Raw genomic sequence first — 19,495 nt, forward strand, 5'->3', positions numbered from 1 at the left:
TGATTTGGGCTCCTTCTCAGGATGAAAAAATTTAACGAGCCTCAGAGTAAGATCTTCTCCATGATGGCATCATTCACAGACAGGAAATCAGTTTTTGCCCAAGAAAGGTGGCTTTTCTTCTACATGGTTTAGTTCTTTATTATCCTGTGCCTTACATGGTTTTAATGTCTATGCTGTTGCCTTTGTTTTCATTGATACATTTTAAACATGTTTAACTACTTATGAAATTAAAGTTCAATAATCAGTTAGAGAGTTTGTTTATAAAAGGGCTGTTGCTCATAATAATTTGTATGAGTAAAAAACTTTCTTCAAAATGACACCTATTTTGTTTGGATAAATGAGTATAACTTATTTAACCAATAACTATGAACATGTTTTTAAAAAAACAGGGGGGAAAGCTGGGAAAAAATGAGAATGTCTTGGAAAGACATGCTCAGTTCATATCTTTGGGCTATGAGGAGTGCTAACACCAAGTCAAGGAAAGGGTCTCCATATAGACCGATTATAAAGCGATTATACACGAGGTTTCATGCTGTGCTGTAGGTTGGAGTTTTAGTCATGGCAGGTTGCCCCACCTCTTCCTGCACCCACATGGGGGAGCAGTTGGCCCAGTGTGCCTCATCCGCCCCCGATTTATGCTCCTGCACAGGAGTTGGGGCAGTGAAGTTCCCAGTGCATAAACGGTCATACTGACACCTCAGTCAAATGTATATTTGTTGCACATTGGTTTCCCTGTATTAAATAATTGTGCCTAGTTGACTTCCTCATCAGTGTCATTTCAATCTACATTACACACCCCATGGTCTATGACTGTACAATAATTTGCTTGTTGGGTATCCAAATCTGAAACACTTTGGCAAATCCAGCAAGACTTAAGATCATACTACGGGCAATATAGACTTTTCCTTAATAACCCCGATGGTTATGGTTTCCAAGATTTAAGAAACTCTTTAGAACTAAAACTATAATCATAAGGAATACTATATCAATTCAAAAGTAAGCTATCAGAAGAGTCCAAATTAGGGTTGCCAGGCCTGTGTTTGACAATCCTGGCAACATTTGGGGGCAGGGCATGGGGAGGATGAATGTTACTTCATGTGGTGATGTCCCTTCTAGGTGGAAGTGATGTCACCACATTGCACAATGGTCTAGAAATTCCCCTAATTTCCACTTTAATAATAGAGATGGATGAAATCCTTAGTGTCTCATAAAGTTGGTACGTGGAATTGCTATTGTTATGTCTTCAACATCATCCCACTGACACCATTTTCTCCTGCTGTAAGAGCTTGTGGAAGCCGCAGATTTGCGAGGTTGCCCAGCCAGGTAAGCCTTAATCATGCAAAAGCACTGAAAATACAAACTTTACACATGTGAAGGCTTTCTGTATGGGTCTGAAGACCTGTTACTTCTGTAAATCTTTAAATTAGATTAATTAAATGCTGCCAAGAGGCAAATAGGAGTTGAATGTCAGCACTGCTACAATATTGTTTTCTATATGTAATGTTGTTAGTTTGCAATTTTGTTTGGATTTTATTGTGTTTCTCTGAATAGTGTTAAACTACCTTGGGGAACAATGAGGGTCAAAAAGGACACTATGAGTAAGCAAAATAGCTAAATAAATACATCTACTGGATAAGTCAACCTGAATAGCTGTTTAAACAAACTGCACTGAATTTACCTTGGGAACAATAAAAGTATGAGCAAGAGTTCAAATGATGTTTGAACTCAAATACACTTTATGTTTGGTGCACAGTTAATTTCCAGGTTATGTTTTATTTTTGCACATTGTGAATAATTCATTTCTTCAAAGTCACATTACCTCAAATATACATTCACAGGTACCACCTAGTGGTGTACAGAAAAATTATAGTTTAGTGTGACATCACCAGATTCCATCCATGACATCACCAGGCCTCAAACTGGACTGCCGCCGGTTCCTTGTGATGGGGCAATTAATCTCACCACTTCCTGGGTTGAGATGGGGGAAGATTTTCCCTGCTGGAGCCAGTCTGCCCTGGATTACTGTCTCCAAAAGAGGCAGCTGAGGCAGAGAGGTTCTTCCGCGCTTCATGGCAGTGTGTGTAGGGGTTATTTCCAGGAAGTTGGGCTTGCATTGTAATGCCCTTCATGAAAAACCTTCATGATTTAAAAAAAAAATGCTCAGGTTGGCTCTGCACCATCGCAAAGCACTATAGAGCCGACTGGGGCACTTTTTGTCCCTTCCAGGAAGTTATGGGAAGGGGATGAGGTAGGCCTGGAAGGCCCAACTCTTCTCCTTCCACATGGGCTTGGCCTGAGTTAGGTCCCGTTGGCACCCGTGGTGAAAAAGGGAAAAAAGAAATATCCACATTTCCTTGCTGTGGGGCAACTGCAGGCCTGATTCAGGGCAGGTCCAGGGCTGGGCCAGCATGTGGAAGGAGAGATTAGCCTTGCTGCCACAGCAGCACTGGCCCCCCTCCCCCCTCCGGAAAAGGTCTAACACAAGCTCTTTCCAATCCTTGCTATGGCCATCTTTTAGCTGGGACTTACCAGGAACTGAACCTATGCAAAACAGGATGTTCTGATATTCAGCTAAGGTTGCCAACTCTGGCTTCATAAATTTCTGAAGATTTGGAGGTGATGCCTGGGGGAACAGAGTATGGGAGGGGGAAAGGAGATCTTTGTGGATGTATTGCTGTCGAGTCCAACCACCAAAAATGCATTTCTTTCAGGGAACTGATCTCTGTCATCTGAAGAGCAATTGTTATCTAGTCCTACTTGGAAGCTGGCAACCCTAGTATGTTTTTAACAGTAAAACTAAAAAGAACATCTTTTAATCACCAGTCATCCTGTGGTTCAATTTATATACTTTAATCTCACCAACACTATTGAAGAAAATGAAAGGAAAACATATAGGTCTGTCACCAAAACGATTTTGGAAACTCATGAAAAGCATGCCATTTGAGGCACATGGTCAAGTACGGATGCCTTATTTCTGTGAAGAAAGGGTAACACGCAAGCTGTCATTTACAGTGCTCAAATGAAGACTAGACAGCAGGGAAAGTGTCATGCTAATATGTCTAAATTGTCAGATGAGAAGATAAATGTATCTGAGTGCCAATTTGGAGTCATCCACTGGACATGCTAAAAGACGTTAACTGCACAGATACTACCAAAGTACACTGTAGGAGATCTTTTCAGAGCAGGTGCTTGAGGGAGAAAAAACCCTAACAGAACCTCCAGAGTGTTTTGCTTGTTAAGAGCATCCATATGACAGGCACTGTCTAGTCTGCCATCAGAACTCTGTGGGAGCTATGGGACTTTGAAAATGTCAGTGGCATTTGATAAACTGCTAAGACCAATGAATATTCATGAATGCCTTTAGTATCGTTGTGTGGGTTTGTAATAGGTTTCCAGGAAATTTAGTTCAGGTGGACATGTAAACATTTTAGCAACACTCCTAATCGGATTTCCATTCCCTTTACCACATCCCTTCCTATACAATCTCGACTTATTAGAACTGGTGAAGTGAGATGACTGAGCTATGTCATTAATCACATTACAAACTACATGCTGTGGGGATCTGTGACATTCACTCAGCCAACCACATTCTTCATTGAAATGAAAAAGGGCAGTGAAAAGTGTATGGGGAAAGTGTCGCTATTAGTAGCACAAATTACAGCTTTCCTCCTTACTGCTCAGAATATGAGGCCCCTAAACCATAGTGCCACCTTGAGAAGAGACATATGGTTTATGCACAAAAATAAATTAATGTGAAAAATGGTTATATAAAAACGCCCTTTGGGAGCTTTACCGAGATTGAGAACCTGGGTGCCTCAAATGATATCATTGCAGTGCTTGCATTATTCAAACTATTCTATTACTTCTTCCTTCAGCTAACTAGACTTGCATTGATCTGGACATGCCTGTCATATATTACATATATAAATTCCAGCATTTTCATATAAAATCCTTCATAAAGCTGAAAAGAGTGGTCATTTCATATTCATGAAAAAAATATTCAGGGATTCATGAATGTCAATATCTTCCTTCAATTGCATTGCTCATGGATTGTAAGAATTTATTTTCTTAAGTTTTTAAAGGAGGGATGGGCACAAATCAGTTCATGGGCCAAAATGTGGCATGCACTTGGACAGTTTCTTAACCCCCAAGCCAATGTTTTCCTGAGCATTTACTGGACTGGTTCAGTTTGGCTGTTTGGGCCATATAAACCTAAATCAGAGCAGGCTGGATGCACCCATTAGGGCTCAGAAACACAACCCTGGGCAATTTTGCTCTGGTCCTACTGCCCAGGATTGTAATTCTGTGCTGCCTCCCAGTTGAGCTGGCATTTGCCACAATGGGGGCACTGTGGTCTACTAGCAGACTGACTCTGAGTTCTGCTGCTGGGCACTAGTATGATGGCACAGGGTTCTGGTGCTGGGCTCCAATACATTGCACAGATTTGGCTGTCCCAGCAGAAACGCATCCTCCCCCTCAGTTTCTACTTCATAAATCCTCTGAATGAATGTGATTCTGTTGGTCTGGTATTGCCAAAGTGACACTGGTTTTGCTGGGCAGTATTGCATTGGTCCGCCTAATGGGCTGGCCTTGCAAAAATGTTTCCCCCTTAAGTTTCACTGCAGAGATTCTCTGGGACATTCTTCTGGGCTTGTATTGCCTTGCCTCTTTTGCCCATCATAGGAAACAATGGAGAATCATGCACCTTCTTTGGATGTGCATAGAATTGGGCCTCTGGGTCCCATCTTTTGGAAACCCGAGGACAGGCTTCAGCAGCTATCCTGAAAATTTGGTGCCTCAACTTCAGAGCCCACCCCTACAAGAGCACTGGATACCTGGGTTAGATTTCCCATAGACTTTAAAGGCTCCATAGATTACAATGGAGCCAAATTGATTTAGGAATCCCACATCCCTATACCAAGAGTGAGGAGATTCAGAATATACCAAATCAATTTGGGCCAATTTGACCTGAACCAAAAACAAAAGAAAACATTTTTTTTCATACCCCTAGCTCCTATCACTTGTTAGCTTTAAATGGTGGTGAGCCATTTAACCCGTCTGTTTGACTCCCCATGCTTTCACGCAGAAGAAAGGAAAGCAGACAGGGGAAATGGCTTGCAGCTGATGGGTGCATTCGTTCTGCTGTTAGGCTGCAATGACTACAAACCTTTTTCCTGGTCAGTTTTGCTTCCCCCTGCCTGGAAGTGAGGGGAAGTAAAACTGATTGTTGAAATGGTTACCAGCCATTTAAGCCTAATGGTTGTTTGGTTGTTTGGTTGTTTGGTTGGCTGGCTGGCTGGCTGGCTGGCTGGCTCACTCACTCACTCACTCACTCACTCACTCACTCACTCACTCACTCTATAGACTGCCAGTTGGCCTGGCCAGCTTGTGGCGCTTTACATAAAAACATAACCTAAAAACATAGGTCCCCATCTACCCTACAGTACATCCAAAATGACAGAAGCATTCAACAATGCAAGTTCTCCCTATACCCACCCTCAACCCTTCCACTAGCATTCACCATTATCCTGTTTGCAGGTGATGGTTGGCTTAGGGGACCACAGCTATAAAAGCAGCCAAGGCTACAGAGGGAGAGACCCAATCTTACTTCCCCGGCCTCAGCCAAATTCCTGGTGGAAGATCTCTACCTTACAGATGCTGTGGAACCAGAAAGCTCTGTCAGGGCTCTCACCTCTTCCGGGAGCTCATTCCACCAGTTGGGACCAAAAAGGCCCTGGCTCTGGTCAAGACCAGGCAAACCTCCCAGGGGCCCAAGACCATCAGCAAATTCATACCCAGAGAGCAAAGAGCCTGCAGGGGGCATAAGGTCTCTAAGATAGGCAGGACCTAGGTCTCTTATAGCCTTAAGACCAGAACCTTGAACCTGATCCAGAAGCCAACTGGTAATCAATGTAGCTGTCTCAGCATAGGCTAGACTTGAGCCCTCCAAGATGAGGGAGAGTAATTAAACATGTCCTAATGGTGCTTCTGTGTCCTGTCTACACTTTGCCATCTTCAATGCCATTAGCCTCAAATTTGCTTTGATGTGATGGTCTTGGAAAGACTACAGCAATCCCAAGGTGGTATCTATATGGAAAGGGAAAGCCTATGTCTTCCCAGTCCCATCCATATCAGCATTATTTTCCTTGCTACAATTTCTTGTAATGGGTACTTCAACGTATTCCTTCCTTTTCAGATTGCAAATTGCACATTTCACATGACTTACTCATGAGTAAACATTCCCAGGGCCGATATTTTTCCTGGCTGTCCTGGTTCCCAGGGGGCTGGCAGGGGGACATTTCTGGGCCTCCCATAGCCCCTGCTCCAGATGGCACACAGAAGCTGCATCAGGAGGCAGCTCACTTCCTCCCCTCCCCATGTCCTCCAAGTTGAAAGAGGCCAGGGCAACTAACTGGCAGTATAGCAGCTCCTATACCACCCAGCAAACATCTGACACTGGCAGGAAGTTGGAGGCAGCGAGCAGTCTCCTTATTAGGTTTTCTTGGCCCATTACATACTCCATTAATAAAGACCCCGCTGATTTTTCTCACAAAATATAAACAGCAATTTCATCCTTATTCAAAAAAGAAATTTGATTGAAAGATCCGATTGTTCTCCTAAGGCATCTGTTCAGGCAAACTGTCATGAAGGTCAGGTCCGAATATAGTGATTCAAGACAGAATTTTTCTTTCCTTCTATTTCTGAAACTCCACTATAAAAATGACCAGAAGGGGTGGGGAACCTGCTTACTGATTTATATCTGTGGACCACCTGCTTGCATCCAGCTGTTAAAAATCAGAAATTGGGATAGTTTGCCCCATTTTTTTGCTGTGAATGCCTAAATTATGTTGTCTATTCATGGGCACTATGAAATGTGATGTTAGTCCACTGCCTGACTTGTTGAAGATAGCTTGGCACTGATCCCAAACCATAACCTAGTATCAGAATTTTTGAAATCAGAAATGTTGGCAGTCTTCCTTCCCTCAAATGAAGTTTCACAATTCTTGCCACGCATATGTCTAGGCTGGCAAAATATTTAATAGAAATGACATATTGCTTCAGAAGACTTGTGCAGTTTGACTTCAATCTCTACATGCACAGGTAGTAGGACTGAATTGTAACCATATGGCTTAGAGAGTGGCCTGGGATGCAGGGATGGGAACTGTGGAATATAATATGGTGTATTGTTTGTACTCTCTGTTGTAGGCTCCTACTATGTAATTGCTGATTTTCCTTATGGTGCTATGCTAATATTTATGCTGTGTTTACCACACTGCCTTTTGGATGTCTCACTTTGTTGATTATGCTGATTTATGCTTATGTAATCTGCCTTGAGTTCTATTGAGAAAGGTGGACTAAATAAACAAATGAGCATAAATGTAAGCCCAGTGTGAACCAAAATTCATCCCTGCTCTTTAGGGTTGCCAGGCAGTGCTTGACAACTGGCAGGAAGATTGTGGGGAGGGGCAGCACCCCAGGAGAAAAATTAAAAAGAAATATAAAGCCTTGTCTACTTACAGGAAGTTTTAACCAAAGGAGTTCCCTAAGCTACCCGGAATTGACAAGACTAGTTTTAGGAATCATTGGACACTCTATGGAAAGCACATCCTATAAGTAGATGAAGCCATGATTTCTTATTAATTTTTCTCCTTAGGAAGATGCCCCCCCCACACACACACCATTTGACCCCTGTTGCCACCCAATGATCAGGTGAGTATCAGCAGGCAAGGATCACAATTACCTGGAGGTCTCCAGTCATAAGTAGGTGACTTGTAAACCTACCCAACTCCTAGCCCATCTCAGTTTGGTTTGCAGGAAAAGAGTGAGTAAACATTCATCCCCTGCGATGATAGACATTTGATCACTTGCCATTGAGAGGCCAACCAAAGAACAAATCAGAAATATTTTTTCCTTTCCTTTTATTTAGTTCAAGTTTCTTTCGTTCCCTAATTTGAATTTGCCAACCAATGATAGAAAGCTGCTTTTACATTGGCTTCCTCTGCCAACAGTCATTTCAACTGAACCATATAATGAAAATATTTAAGTAATATGTGTTAATTGCATTTTGGTGAAGAAATGGTCTTTACCCATAAATGTGCGTTATTGATGGGAATAAATATACCATAGATCATTAGTATTATATCTGCAGATCAGGGTCTTGTTCCTTCTCTGCAGCATGTTCCAGCACATAAAACTGATCTGTTTAATTTAACTTTTTAAAAAATTCATCAGTATTAGAGGAGCAGACTGGTACTGATAATGCACAGCTGTAGGACGTCCCATAACATATTGATCCGTCTAGCTTACCTCAGAGTCATTTATAGCTCGTAGATGGCACTTAGCTCATACAAAACTGTAATATATCAAGGGCTGCAGATATGGATTATACCACATTAGTTGAGCTCCTTGAATGGGTTTGAAATGATAAGTTTTTCTGCCAGTTTTTCTCCATTCATTTATCCAACACACAGTAATGTGGAAAAATGTCAGGTGAATAGGACACATAAGGATACATTCTGGGAAGAAATCGTTTCTTGGTATTGCTGCCATCATGTAAATGGTTATCAAAATTGGTGAATGGGCAGGGGGAGGGTGTTGGAGGCAGTTGCCCTCCCCTGGACTCCTAAATGTACTGATTTAAAAAAAATGCATCCTGACACACACCTAGAACTTGTCAGCAACAGGTTCTGTGCTATCTCTAAGATCCTGATAGTGGGCAGACAATAGAGTGGGTGAAGGGACACAATGCTGGCTGGTGCCCCATTACCTCTGTTACACTGAGAAATTGCCTAGGGCAGGGGTAGTCCACCTGTGGTCCTCCAGATGTCCATGGACTACAATTCCCATGATCTGGACCACAGGACCACAGGTTGACTACTCCTGGCCTAGGGCTTGTAGTGGATTGTCTACCTCTGCTACCTTCCATCCTGTCTCTCTTTCTCTGTGGCTGAGCTTCTATTCTCTATGCTGAGAAATGTCCAAACAAAAGAGGGGAAAGGGTAGTGTTGTCATATGCCTGGAGACAGATTGTCCTGTCTACTTAAAAGAGGCTCAGTGGGATGTTCTTTACCAGATGATGTTGTTTACCTACATGCTATTAAATGCTTCAGCTAAGAATTTCCACAATTAAAGAGTTTCGGCATTTTCTTCAGGCTTGTAGGCAACTCTTGAAAAGGACATAAAATATGAAAGATGGATAAAGCTAAAGAAAGGTAAGGCTTTGTATTGAAAATTCAGACTCAGTGCTTGTAATGTAACAATGATCCAGGGCATATTTAAAGGAAGCCCCATGGAATCCAAAACAATATGGAAAGAACATGGAAAATGACTGGATAGCATTGAGGAATGAGGCTGACCAGCCTGCTGAGGTTTGTTCTTTTGGTCCAGGATATTTTTACTCCAAAAAGATTGGGGGGGAAAACCAATAAAGGAAAGATTCCAGAGGGACACGGAGAGAAAAGAAATGTAATGAAAGCAGTAATGGTACAGGAAAAAATGAAACACAGGAAGAAAAGAGAAAGGAAATGAGAAAAAGATAGAACATTTGGGTAGAGAACATGCAAAGGATAAACAGAAAAGAGGAAAAGGGTAGAAGGAAATATTAGCACTCAACACACATGATAACTTTTCTGATAAGACCATTAGGTGCTGCAACACTTTATTGCAGGCCACAATTTGTGTAATGCTAATACAAATGGATTGGGATATAAGTTTGTATAAGCAAGATCCAGCATGTTCAAGGTTCAAGTATGTCTTTCACAATAACAGGCTTTTCTTGCCTCCAGTCATGATAAAATGTACCAATTTTACATCCTGTCTTGGATTCTGACAAGGCTTTCTAAACTCTGACTGTAGGCCTACTTCCTTCTCCAAGCAGAAGCTGAGGGGAAGTTCCTCATGAGGAATAGCTGTTGTGGAAATTTAGTGATTAATTATGTGGTTGTTTTATTATATTGTGAGAGACAGAATTGAAAGTTATATCTCTCACAAGTCAGTGGGCAGGTGGAGCATTGTCCGTGCAGGGCTTCTGGGCTGATGTTGGGCAAGGGAGTAGGGCAGGCACAGGGCATGAGGGGGTTCGGGGGTGGATCTCTGTGTGGAGGGGGGACGGGCCCTCCATTATGCAAGGGGCATGGGATGGTGGCCTCAGTTGTGGGGCCAGTGGCGACCTGCGGCTGGTCATGGCATGTGGCAGTGGTGGACGAGGGAAGCGGTGCTCGGCAGCATGGTGTTCTGCAGCCACTGCAGTCCTGTTGCAGCGCTTTGTGAGGGGAGCAGTGGGCCGGTGGAGAAGCATCACTCTGTGCAGCCAGGCTCGTCCATGGGCTGGCTGTCGGGCAGGTGAGTGGTCAGCTAGGAAGGGTGTGAGTGTTAGGGGCCGGTGAGGGGAGTGGTGGGCCGGCAGAGAAGTGTCACCCTGGGTAGCCAGGGTCATCTGCGGGCTGGCTGTCAGAAGAAGGAGGGAGATCTTCCTTTCCTTCCTTTCTGCTCATTGTAGGGAGTCACCACCAGCAGAAAAGAAGAATGGAAGATCTTCCAGGAAAGGAGATTTCTGCTGGCCGCAGGGAGCCACCATCAGCAGAAAGGAAGGGAGGGAAGATCTCCTTGGAAGGGACTTCACCTTCTTCCATTTAAACCCTGCTTTCTGTTCCCCATGACTTTTCAGAGCCACTTAAACCAAACAACTCTCCAATATATTTTAAATTTATTGTATTGGGAGATTTTATAATGCAGCTTAAATTTTTAGTTTGTAAGCTTCTTTATTCCATGAGAAAAGGTGGGATACAAACATTTACATAACAAGTAGATTAAGGGATGTGGTAGATTGGCTGGGAAGCCAATTCTAAGACTTCAAGAAGTCAGGTGATCCTCAGTTACTATTTGCCCCTGCCCAAAATTATATCCATGGGCACCAAGTTTATTCCTGAACTTCTGACCGACTCAACAGTTTCATGATTGCATTTTTGGAGATGAGTCATGTGAGAAGGAATGAAGAATTTGAGCGCTATCATAAAATGCCATCATACTTAGACACTAAAGGCAAAAAGAATGTTCATTGGCAGGAGCATAGCAATTCAATACAAGCTCTCACAGGGCACTGTCATGTAGCCACTACTGACTGAAGCATCCATTATATGGGTTAGGCTTGGGAGTGAGCAACCCTTCCTCTTGCTGACCTCTATGTTGCTTTAAGAAATATTCTATGGCAGTAGATGGGAGAGAGGTCTCAAATCTCAAGAACTAAGTTCCCATAAGCTTTTCATAGGAGTTAATATTCTCCCCTACACCAAAACCCTGGAGTTCCATCCTGGTAGAATGCCTCAGCAGACTCCTATATTTATCATTAGTCATGACAATAGATTTCTTTGAAAAAAATGTGTTCCATTAAGTTTAAATTAAAACCAGTTGATAAGGGCATTAGAAAAACTATTCTTTAGCTGGAAGGCTTACAAAGCCTTTAAAACATCACCAAAAAAACAAAGGAAAACAACCAATTAACAAAATCAATCTGGTCTGAATGACCATAACAATAAATTTACTTACTTACTTACCAATTACCACAACCCCCCCGTTTCAATAAGACCATGGTTAAAAGATTTAAACAGTCATGGAAATGTCTAATTTTATCAGTTCTGGTCATTTGCTTTGGGCTGGTATGATAAACAATCAATGGTCTTGATGTTCACTTAAAAATACAAATATAGTCACTTAGAAGGATATTTTAGTATTACTTTGCAGCTACAAAAATGCATCAGCAATGAATGATAGAAATATAAAAACAAACTCATATTTCTGTTTTGGTGAAATTAAAGAGGTGAAGGATAAAAAAAAGTGAAATTCATAAAGCACTTTGCCATTGAACAGTTATCAAATGTTTGTTATGTATTGTTCCAACACCTGAATTGTTTGGTTGCTTGCTAAAGGCTGAGCAGCTTTAAAAAAAACAGAACTCTATTCTATCTGCATTTTCTACCACCTGTTCCCTTCTTTTCATTGTCTTTTCCGCCCCTACTCCACTCCTTCATTGTCTTTGTTCCTTTCTTTGGAACTAGAAATGGTTTACTGTTAGAGGTGGCCCCTTCTTCTTTATATCCTTCAGCTGGCAATTGGTGCAGCAGGTTGTCTTCTCAGCCAATATGCTGCTGTAGGTGCCGCTGGATTTGTTGGCTTGTTTATAATATGTTTCCACTCTTGATGATTGGCCATGTGGATAGTCAATTGCTGGTTTCTAAGGTCTTCCTCAATCTGTTTAAGCCATGTTTTCATTGTCAGTCATTGGACCTTCCATTCAGTTGGTCGTTCTTGCCAGAGGAGCTTATGAGGCAGTCTGCTGGTATTCATTCTGCAGACATGGCCAAACCATTGCAGCCTGTGCTTTTGGATTTGTTCTTTAATTTGTGCCTCATTGTCATATTTTGACAGAATTGTCTCATTTTGATTACAATTACATAGATACCCAGAATCTGCTGCAGGCATTGCATTTGGAAGGTCTCAAGTTTGTTTACGTCAGGTTTTAGTAAAGTACATGTAAAGTACATGTTTCTGATCCATATAGGAGGATTGCCCAGAAGAAATGAACTTTGGTCTAGAGAGAGATGTTTGTCTTCTTTCAGAGGCACCATTTGAGTGTGGCAAATGCTGATGTTGCTTGCCCAATCCTATTGTGGGTTACAGTGGTAGATGACAATTTGTTTACTTGCAACAATGAGCCTAAGTATTTAAATTCTTTTACTTACTTAATTTGGGCTTCACTGAAGTATACATTTATTGGTGACCCATCTGTGCTTATGACTTTGATTTTGTCCACATTTATTTTTAAGCCATAAGTTTGGGTGATGCAGGCGATGCCATAGAATTGTCATTGTCTTTACTGACTTCAAATCTGCTTTTGACTGTGTCCAGTGGCCTCCTTTATGAAAGGTACTAGAAACTGAAAATGTGCCCCAGAAAATAATCACACTCCTCCATACAGCATATGATGGTTCAACAAGCCAAGTACGAATTCAAAATGAATTATCAGAGGAGTTCACCATCAAGACTGGAGTGTGCCAAGAAGATGTGGCCTCTCCCCTAATTTTTAACATCATAGTTGATGCTATTATGAGAAAAGTATTCAAGAATAGGTGTGGAGTTCAATTTGGCCAAAACAACTTTGTGACAGATCTAATGTTTGCAGATGATAATGCCATATTTGCCAATATTTGCTCAGACCAACTGTTGTACTGTAATAGGATTGCAGCAAGCATAGGTGAACACATAAATACAAGTCTCAATGTGAATCCGATCTTTGATCTATCAAAGTCCACACTGTCTCTTCTTTCTAGCAGCACGGTCCCCAGGAAGAAGTCTTTCATATCACCTTTCATATCACCTGTAACCTTTTATCTGAAGATGCCAGGGATTTAACCTGGGACTTTTTGCAGGCAATGGTGATGCTCTTCCACTGAGCCACAGTCCCTTGCACCATGCATTAGGTTAATTGTTCAGAATGGTTTAAACAGATGCTAATTGTTCATGGGCATCCCTTTCAAGGTTCTGTTTATTATCCAAAAGAGTAGAGAGGTTATTGGAATTGAGACAACTCACAGAGTAGGCACAAGTGCTGCTAAAAGCAACAGCTGATGTCAAACATAAGAAAGAAGAATGGCATCCAAACATACATACTGGTTAGGGGGGAAAAGGCTCAGTATACGGTAATATAAAGAGCGGGTCAAGGGAGACATCAGCAATCTTTCTTATAGTATTCCATGGGGAGGAAAACCAAACTGAAAAAGCATAATGTCAGTCCATTCACCTCCAGAAGATAGAAAAGATTTTAATAAACATGTCCCTGTGAGTGGTGGGAGCATTCATCTTTCCTTATGCATGTGTCACAATTCAGAAATCCATGTGAACACCTAAAGTGCAAATAGGACTTACAAATGGCATAGTCAAGTGCATTACATGTAGGTATGAATGCTTAATGTTAAATACACATGCTGATATTTGGTGAAGGGGCAAATAGTAGCAGGTTGGAGTCATGGGCAGGGGTGTTGTTACTCTCTGCCCCAACCTCATGACTATCAGTCTAGTTTGTTATAGTGATAGTTAATTATTCTGTTGATATATATTTTCTGTTGTTTGTTCTGAATCTATTGCTAGTGAACTTCACTGTATTATAATGAAAGCAAAAAAATCTTTATCTAGTCTACTTGCACCATTCGCATTATAAAAAATTCTATGATATTCCCCTATTATATTCCTGTTTCTTTAATTTAAAAAAATATCATTAATGATTACAGTGGCCTGATCTATCGTCATCATAAAATTCTCAGGAAATATGACAAGAACAGAACATAACGTTCTATTTTTGGCAATACAACTTTATATCACCCTGATACACGCTGTTTTATTTTTCAGTCCCGTTTCTAATTAATTCACTTTTGCCACTGCCACACCACAAATTACCTGACCTTTCCATGCCATATTCTCATGATCTCACGTCCCCTCTCCCCAGTTAGCCACATTCACATCAGGCGGCATCAGTGTAGATATAAAATTCATGTTTTCTTTCACGTGCATTAATTTTCTGTTTACTGAGTTTATTTCCTCATCACTTATTTATGTAATCTGGCTGGTTGAGGATGGGAAATGTGTTTCTGAACTTGAAGTCCAGTCCTATACATATTTACTCAGGCTCCATCCACATGGTGGGGGGTCTCTGCTTCCCTACCAGGGCCACCACAAACGCTCAGGCATCACAACAGGCAACACAGGAGTCTTGTTGGTACATTCCTCCATCAGATGTCATTTCCCCCAATTTTTCCCCCTATTGTACCACAAAGGTGCAACAAAAAGGTCAATAGACTGTATAAAAATGAAAACCAGGAATCTAAAAACTAGCAGATCATTACCAGATACCATTAAAACCATATTGTACATTAGCACAGTGGACCCCAACCTTTTTCAGGCTAGGGACTGGGGGGACAGAGAAGGAGGCACAGGCGCACCTGTGCATTGTGCCCGTGCCTCCCCGCACAGCACAGCTAGGCTTGTGTGCCATGCCACGGGGCGAGGGAGGCACACCCGTGAGCATGCCGGTGCCGGCGCCTCCCTCCCCCCTGCTCCCCAAGGGCTCCACAGCCCAGTACCAGGCTGAAGGCCGGGGATTGAGGAACATGGCTTTAGAACAATAACAATTTAAAAAACCCTCTAAAAAGTGGGACCTCCAAAAATGTAGACCTCCCTTTTCAGTCTGTCTCTAATAGGCATTGGCACAAACATGAAATCATACCATTTTCAATTCAGCCCAAATCCTAATCACACAAATGATCCTTCACTTTTGGGGATTCCGTCAGATTGATTCCAAATCGATGCCTGCAAGCCTTGGGGTGGCAGTTAAAGCTTGATGCACCTGTCATTATCAGCTGTTTGGTGAGCTTTCTTTCCCCCCTCTCTTATCAGTCACCGCCTGAGAAAGCAGAGGGCATTTAATTAATTTAAAAGCACAGGCATTTAAATTGTGGCCCAATCACTGAATTATGATTTGGCTACCACTGATTTGGCCCATTTAAATTGCAAGGGTGGGTGTTTTGGCTTGGAGAGGTCAGAAAAGTACCCAGATAAGCATTGATTTGGGTACTTTTTATTTTATCCAAACTGAGTTGCCAGTTCCTAGTCTCTAAAACTATGTTCTTTCTCGAATGATCATACAAAATAGTTTCAGAAAGAATGTACAAAGATTCGGGATACCCTAAAAAGTGAATCACTGGAAGACAAAATTGTTTGAATGTTACCAGATCCTTATTGCTGTTTAGAAGATAAGGCAAAGAAACAATTCCAAGTCCCAAGGAGTTTCACTGAGGCATATTGTCTGAGATGTATGCTGCAGGATTGCATTCTTAGCCAGAATACCCCTTTCTCTTCATGTACAGTGGTAAATAATATAGATATTTGTGAAAACTCATGCTTTGATTTTTTGGTAATGATAATCTTGACCTCTATTTTTACTTTTCTAGAAATGGCAATACAGATTTCCTAACTCTTTAGAAGAAAGCATTCCTTTTTATTGTATACCTACCTGCTGAAGTTTCCACAATTTCAGAGGTATTTCTGAGACCCATGAAGTCAAACTGATAAAGTCTCCAAGATTTCTGATCTGCAGCCTCTACTGAGTTTTTTCTCCATCTGTACATCATTTCTTCTCTAGGGTAGCCATCTGTAGATTAAAAGTCATTATCAAACATACAGTCAACATTTTGTAGAATTTGAACAGTTATGTTATTTTAGAAATCACATTCTAATTCCCTCAGTGGAGGGAAAATTCAGAGAAACGAACAGAATGGCTTTTCATTATTGACTATGGTTTTAAAAACCTAGCTATTTAGCTACGGAAATCAATACGACATATAGAGATCAAAAGCTTTTGTTATGTTTGCATATAAAGAACACTTAGTGGGTAAGAACTTTTGAATCAAATGTCATGAGTTTACACTGAAGTTTGCTAATAGTCAAATATCATTCAAATTTGCTGCCTACTAGACACTAGCTGATATGACCGTTTTTGCTTCTTGTTGATGTTATACCTCATTTTCATTTTTTGTTTGCTTAAATTTCATCAACATTGCTGGCAATATTTTTTATTGTTTCTTTTACATGCTATTTTACACTATTTAGGTGGTATATGATATTTGTATGTATTTCAGGCAAAATACCATTTAAAATGTGTTAACTGTAATGGGAAAATTGACATGAGAAAAGCAATGGGTGCTAAAATACTTACAGGATTATTTCTCACTAGGGAGGAAATAAGTAAGATTTGGGAACAACGAGCAACAAAGTTTCTGAAATTTGTTCTTATTACGCCTGCCTACCTTAATTATTTATTTATATATCTTTCTGTGGCCTAAAGCAGTGGTCCCTAACCCCTGGTACAGAGACCAGGACCGGTCCGTGGATCAGTCGGTACCAGGCCGCGGTTCCTCCTTGTCCTCCTCCCCAGCTGCTGCCTCGGGGGCTGCCCTGCCACTCTGCCACTGGCTCACCTTTGGTGCTATCCAGCGGCCGCCATGGCTGGGGCTCCCCCTTGGCATGGAACTGTGCAGCTGCTGCTGGCAGTGCCCTCCAGTGGGCAGCAGGAAGTCAGGGATGCTGGCCGGAAAGCAAGTGGCTCTGGTAGCAATGATGTCCCTCAGCAAAAGACTACTTCCCCGGGCATCAGTAAAACTCAAGCATTGAGTGGTCACCGGTGATAAAAAGGTTGGGGACCCCTGGCCTAGAGGATAATTGGGATGTGCATATTGTTTTGGTTGTTCAATTCATTTTTTAAAAAGGAATTAAAACACACACACACACATAATACCTTTATTGGCATAAAGCAGATTAGCAAAATGAACAGAGATAGTCAGGATACATCAAGCAGTTTAAGTTTAAAAACTGAAGACAAAATTTCAGCCGTAATAAAGGTGACATTGGCATCCTTATTGCTCAACAAAAATTGGCAGATCAAGTCTTTTGAATGATTTCTTCATTTGGGTATAAGAAGTATAACGTGTCTTCGCTGGACAATAAACATGGGACAATCCAGTAAGATATGTTGCATGGTGTCAGGAGTGTTTAATTCACAGGGACATAGTCTATTTTCAAAAGGAATCTTGGCAAATCTCCCTTGTAATACTTTGGATGGAAAGGCGTTAAGCCACGCTAGCAAAAACGCTCTGTGATAAAGGGGATTTGCCAAGTTATAGAAATAAGCCAGCATTATCCCATGCTTCACTTGGAGGCCAAGAGCACAGGGAGAGCAAATTGCCGGGACAGTAGGATGGACTTTTCGGAATTCCTGATCGAGGAGCCTTTGTTTAATTTGGCACATAATGGAAGATTCATTCAGAGATAAGATGTAATTGTAGTCAATGCCAATTTGTTGGAGTGTAGTCAGGATGGTAAAGAACCATTTAAATTTGAAAGAGTCTCTCAATAAACAGGCCAACAGACTATCCGATCGAACCCTAAAATGCAGTTTTAGCCAATATTTGAAGGTAGAAATCCAGGCCTTAGTTTTGAGAAGATTATGGCCAATTTTGAGACATAAGGAGGAGTAAGGGACACAATTTGGAGTTCCCAAAATCTGCCGGAAAAAGGCATACTGTAACTTTTCCAAGTTTTTGTTAAAAGCTGAGATCCACAGAGGGATGCTGTATAAAATTTGGGGGAGAATTTTGGAGTCAAACACACGACAGACAGCTGGGACAAACCTTTGAGGAAGAAAAAACAGTTTAGATGGGTAGTAGAACATTTAGCCTGCAAAACAATCCTATTTCTATGTTTGGTCCAGTGCAAATTATGTTGGAAGGTGATTCCTAAGTATTTGAACCATTTGACCTGCTCAATTTGATGACCACCAATATGCCAGTTTAAGGGGGACAACTTCTGTGCAAAGACCATCACTTTAGCTTTTTCGAAGTTAATCAATAGGTCATTAAGTGGGCAATATTCATAGAAAGTGTCCAGATATCTTTTCAGACCAATTCTGGAATAGGAAAGCAAGACGGTATCATCAGCATATAGAAGAAGTGGAATTGGCAGTTTATCTAGTTTGGGAGGATGACCATTTATGAGTCTTAGGATTTTTGGAAGGTTGTGTAAAAAAAGGTTAAATAAATGAGGAGCAAGGACTCAGCCCTGTTTAACTCCTCTCAGGATGGGGATTTGGGTAGTTAGATGACCCTTTTAAGTAAATTTGACCTGACAGGTATTGTTGGAATGGAGGTTCATTAGGAGAAGTAATAGGTGTGAATCAATAATAAGGTCTTGCAATTTTCTCCATAGTAAGCACCTGGAGATAGAATCAAATGCACCTTTAAGGTCAACAAAAGCTGCATAGAGTTTCCTCCTACCTGTATGAAGATATTTGTCTGCAAGAGAATAGAGGTTTAAACAGTGGTCTAGAGTAGCGATCCCCAACCTTTGGGCCACGGACCACATGTGGTCCTTCGACTAATTGGAGGTGGGCCCCGAAGGACGCCTTCTCCCCCCCCGGCCCTTTACTTCATCCCCCCCAGCCCTTTACAACACACTTCATTGTTGTGGCGTGTCTGTATCTTATTTTGAGGGGATGTTTAAACATTACCATAGTGATCAGAGAGTGCTAGGGCAGTGGTTGAGAGTAGAGGTGTAAACTACCCCCCCCCCCACGGGGCCTCAGTAAAAGGCGTTGAGTGGTCCCCGGTGATAAAAAGGTTGGGGACCACTGGTCTAGAGTAGAACAATTTTTAGTAAAGCCTACACAGAATCAACTCAAAACACAGAAGCCTACAGGTGTTATCCTGTAGCAAAATGTTTCCTGTATGTAAGTCCATCAATTGGAAAGCATGCTAGTCAGTTTGTTTTGGTTTTAATTAGTATCTGAGTGAACATGTCTAAAAATGAACATTAACCATAGATCAGTCTTATTTCCAGAAATGCACAATGAAGAATTACATATATTAATGCCTATAAAAACTGAACTTGCTTTGGC

At 41.5% G+C, this 19,495-nt stretch overlaps 1 protein-coding gene across 7 annotated transcripts in view; it reads right to left on the reverse strand.

Annotated features, from left to right (window-relative positions):
* The window catches only part of GABRG3 (gamma-aminobutyric acid type A receptor subunit gamma3), a 402,032-nt gene that overhangs the window by 53,857 nt on the left and 328,680 nt on the right, over nt 1-19,495 (reverse strand). For 6 of the 7 annotated variants that reach the window (XM_077343426.1, XM_077343428.1, XM_077343425.1 and 3 more), the window contains one exon: nt 16,061-16,198. The exons of the other annotated variant lie outside the window; for it this stretch is intronic. In XM_077343426.1, the coding sequence (XP_077199541.1) occupies nt 16,061-16,198 (138 nt within the window). The remainder of the gene's footprint in view (nt 1-16,060; nt 16,199-19,495) is intronic. 7 annotated transcript variants of the gene reach the window in all.

Source organism: Paroedura picta, chromosome 6 (assembly GCF_049243985.1).
Source record: "Paroedura picta isolate Pp20150507F chromosome 6, Ppicta_v3.0, whole genome shotgun sequence".
Taxonomy (NCBI): domain Eukaryota; kingdom Metazoa; phylum Chordata; class Lepidosauria; order Squamata; family Gekkonidae; genus Paroedura; species Paroedura picta.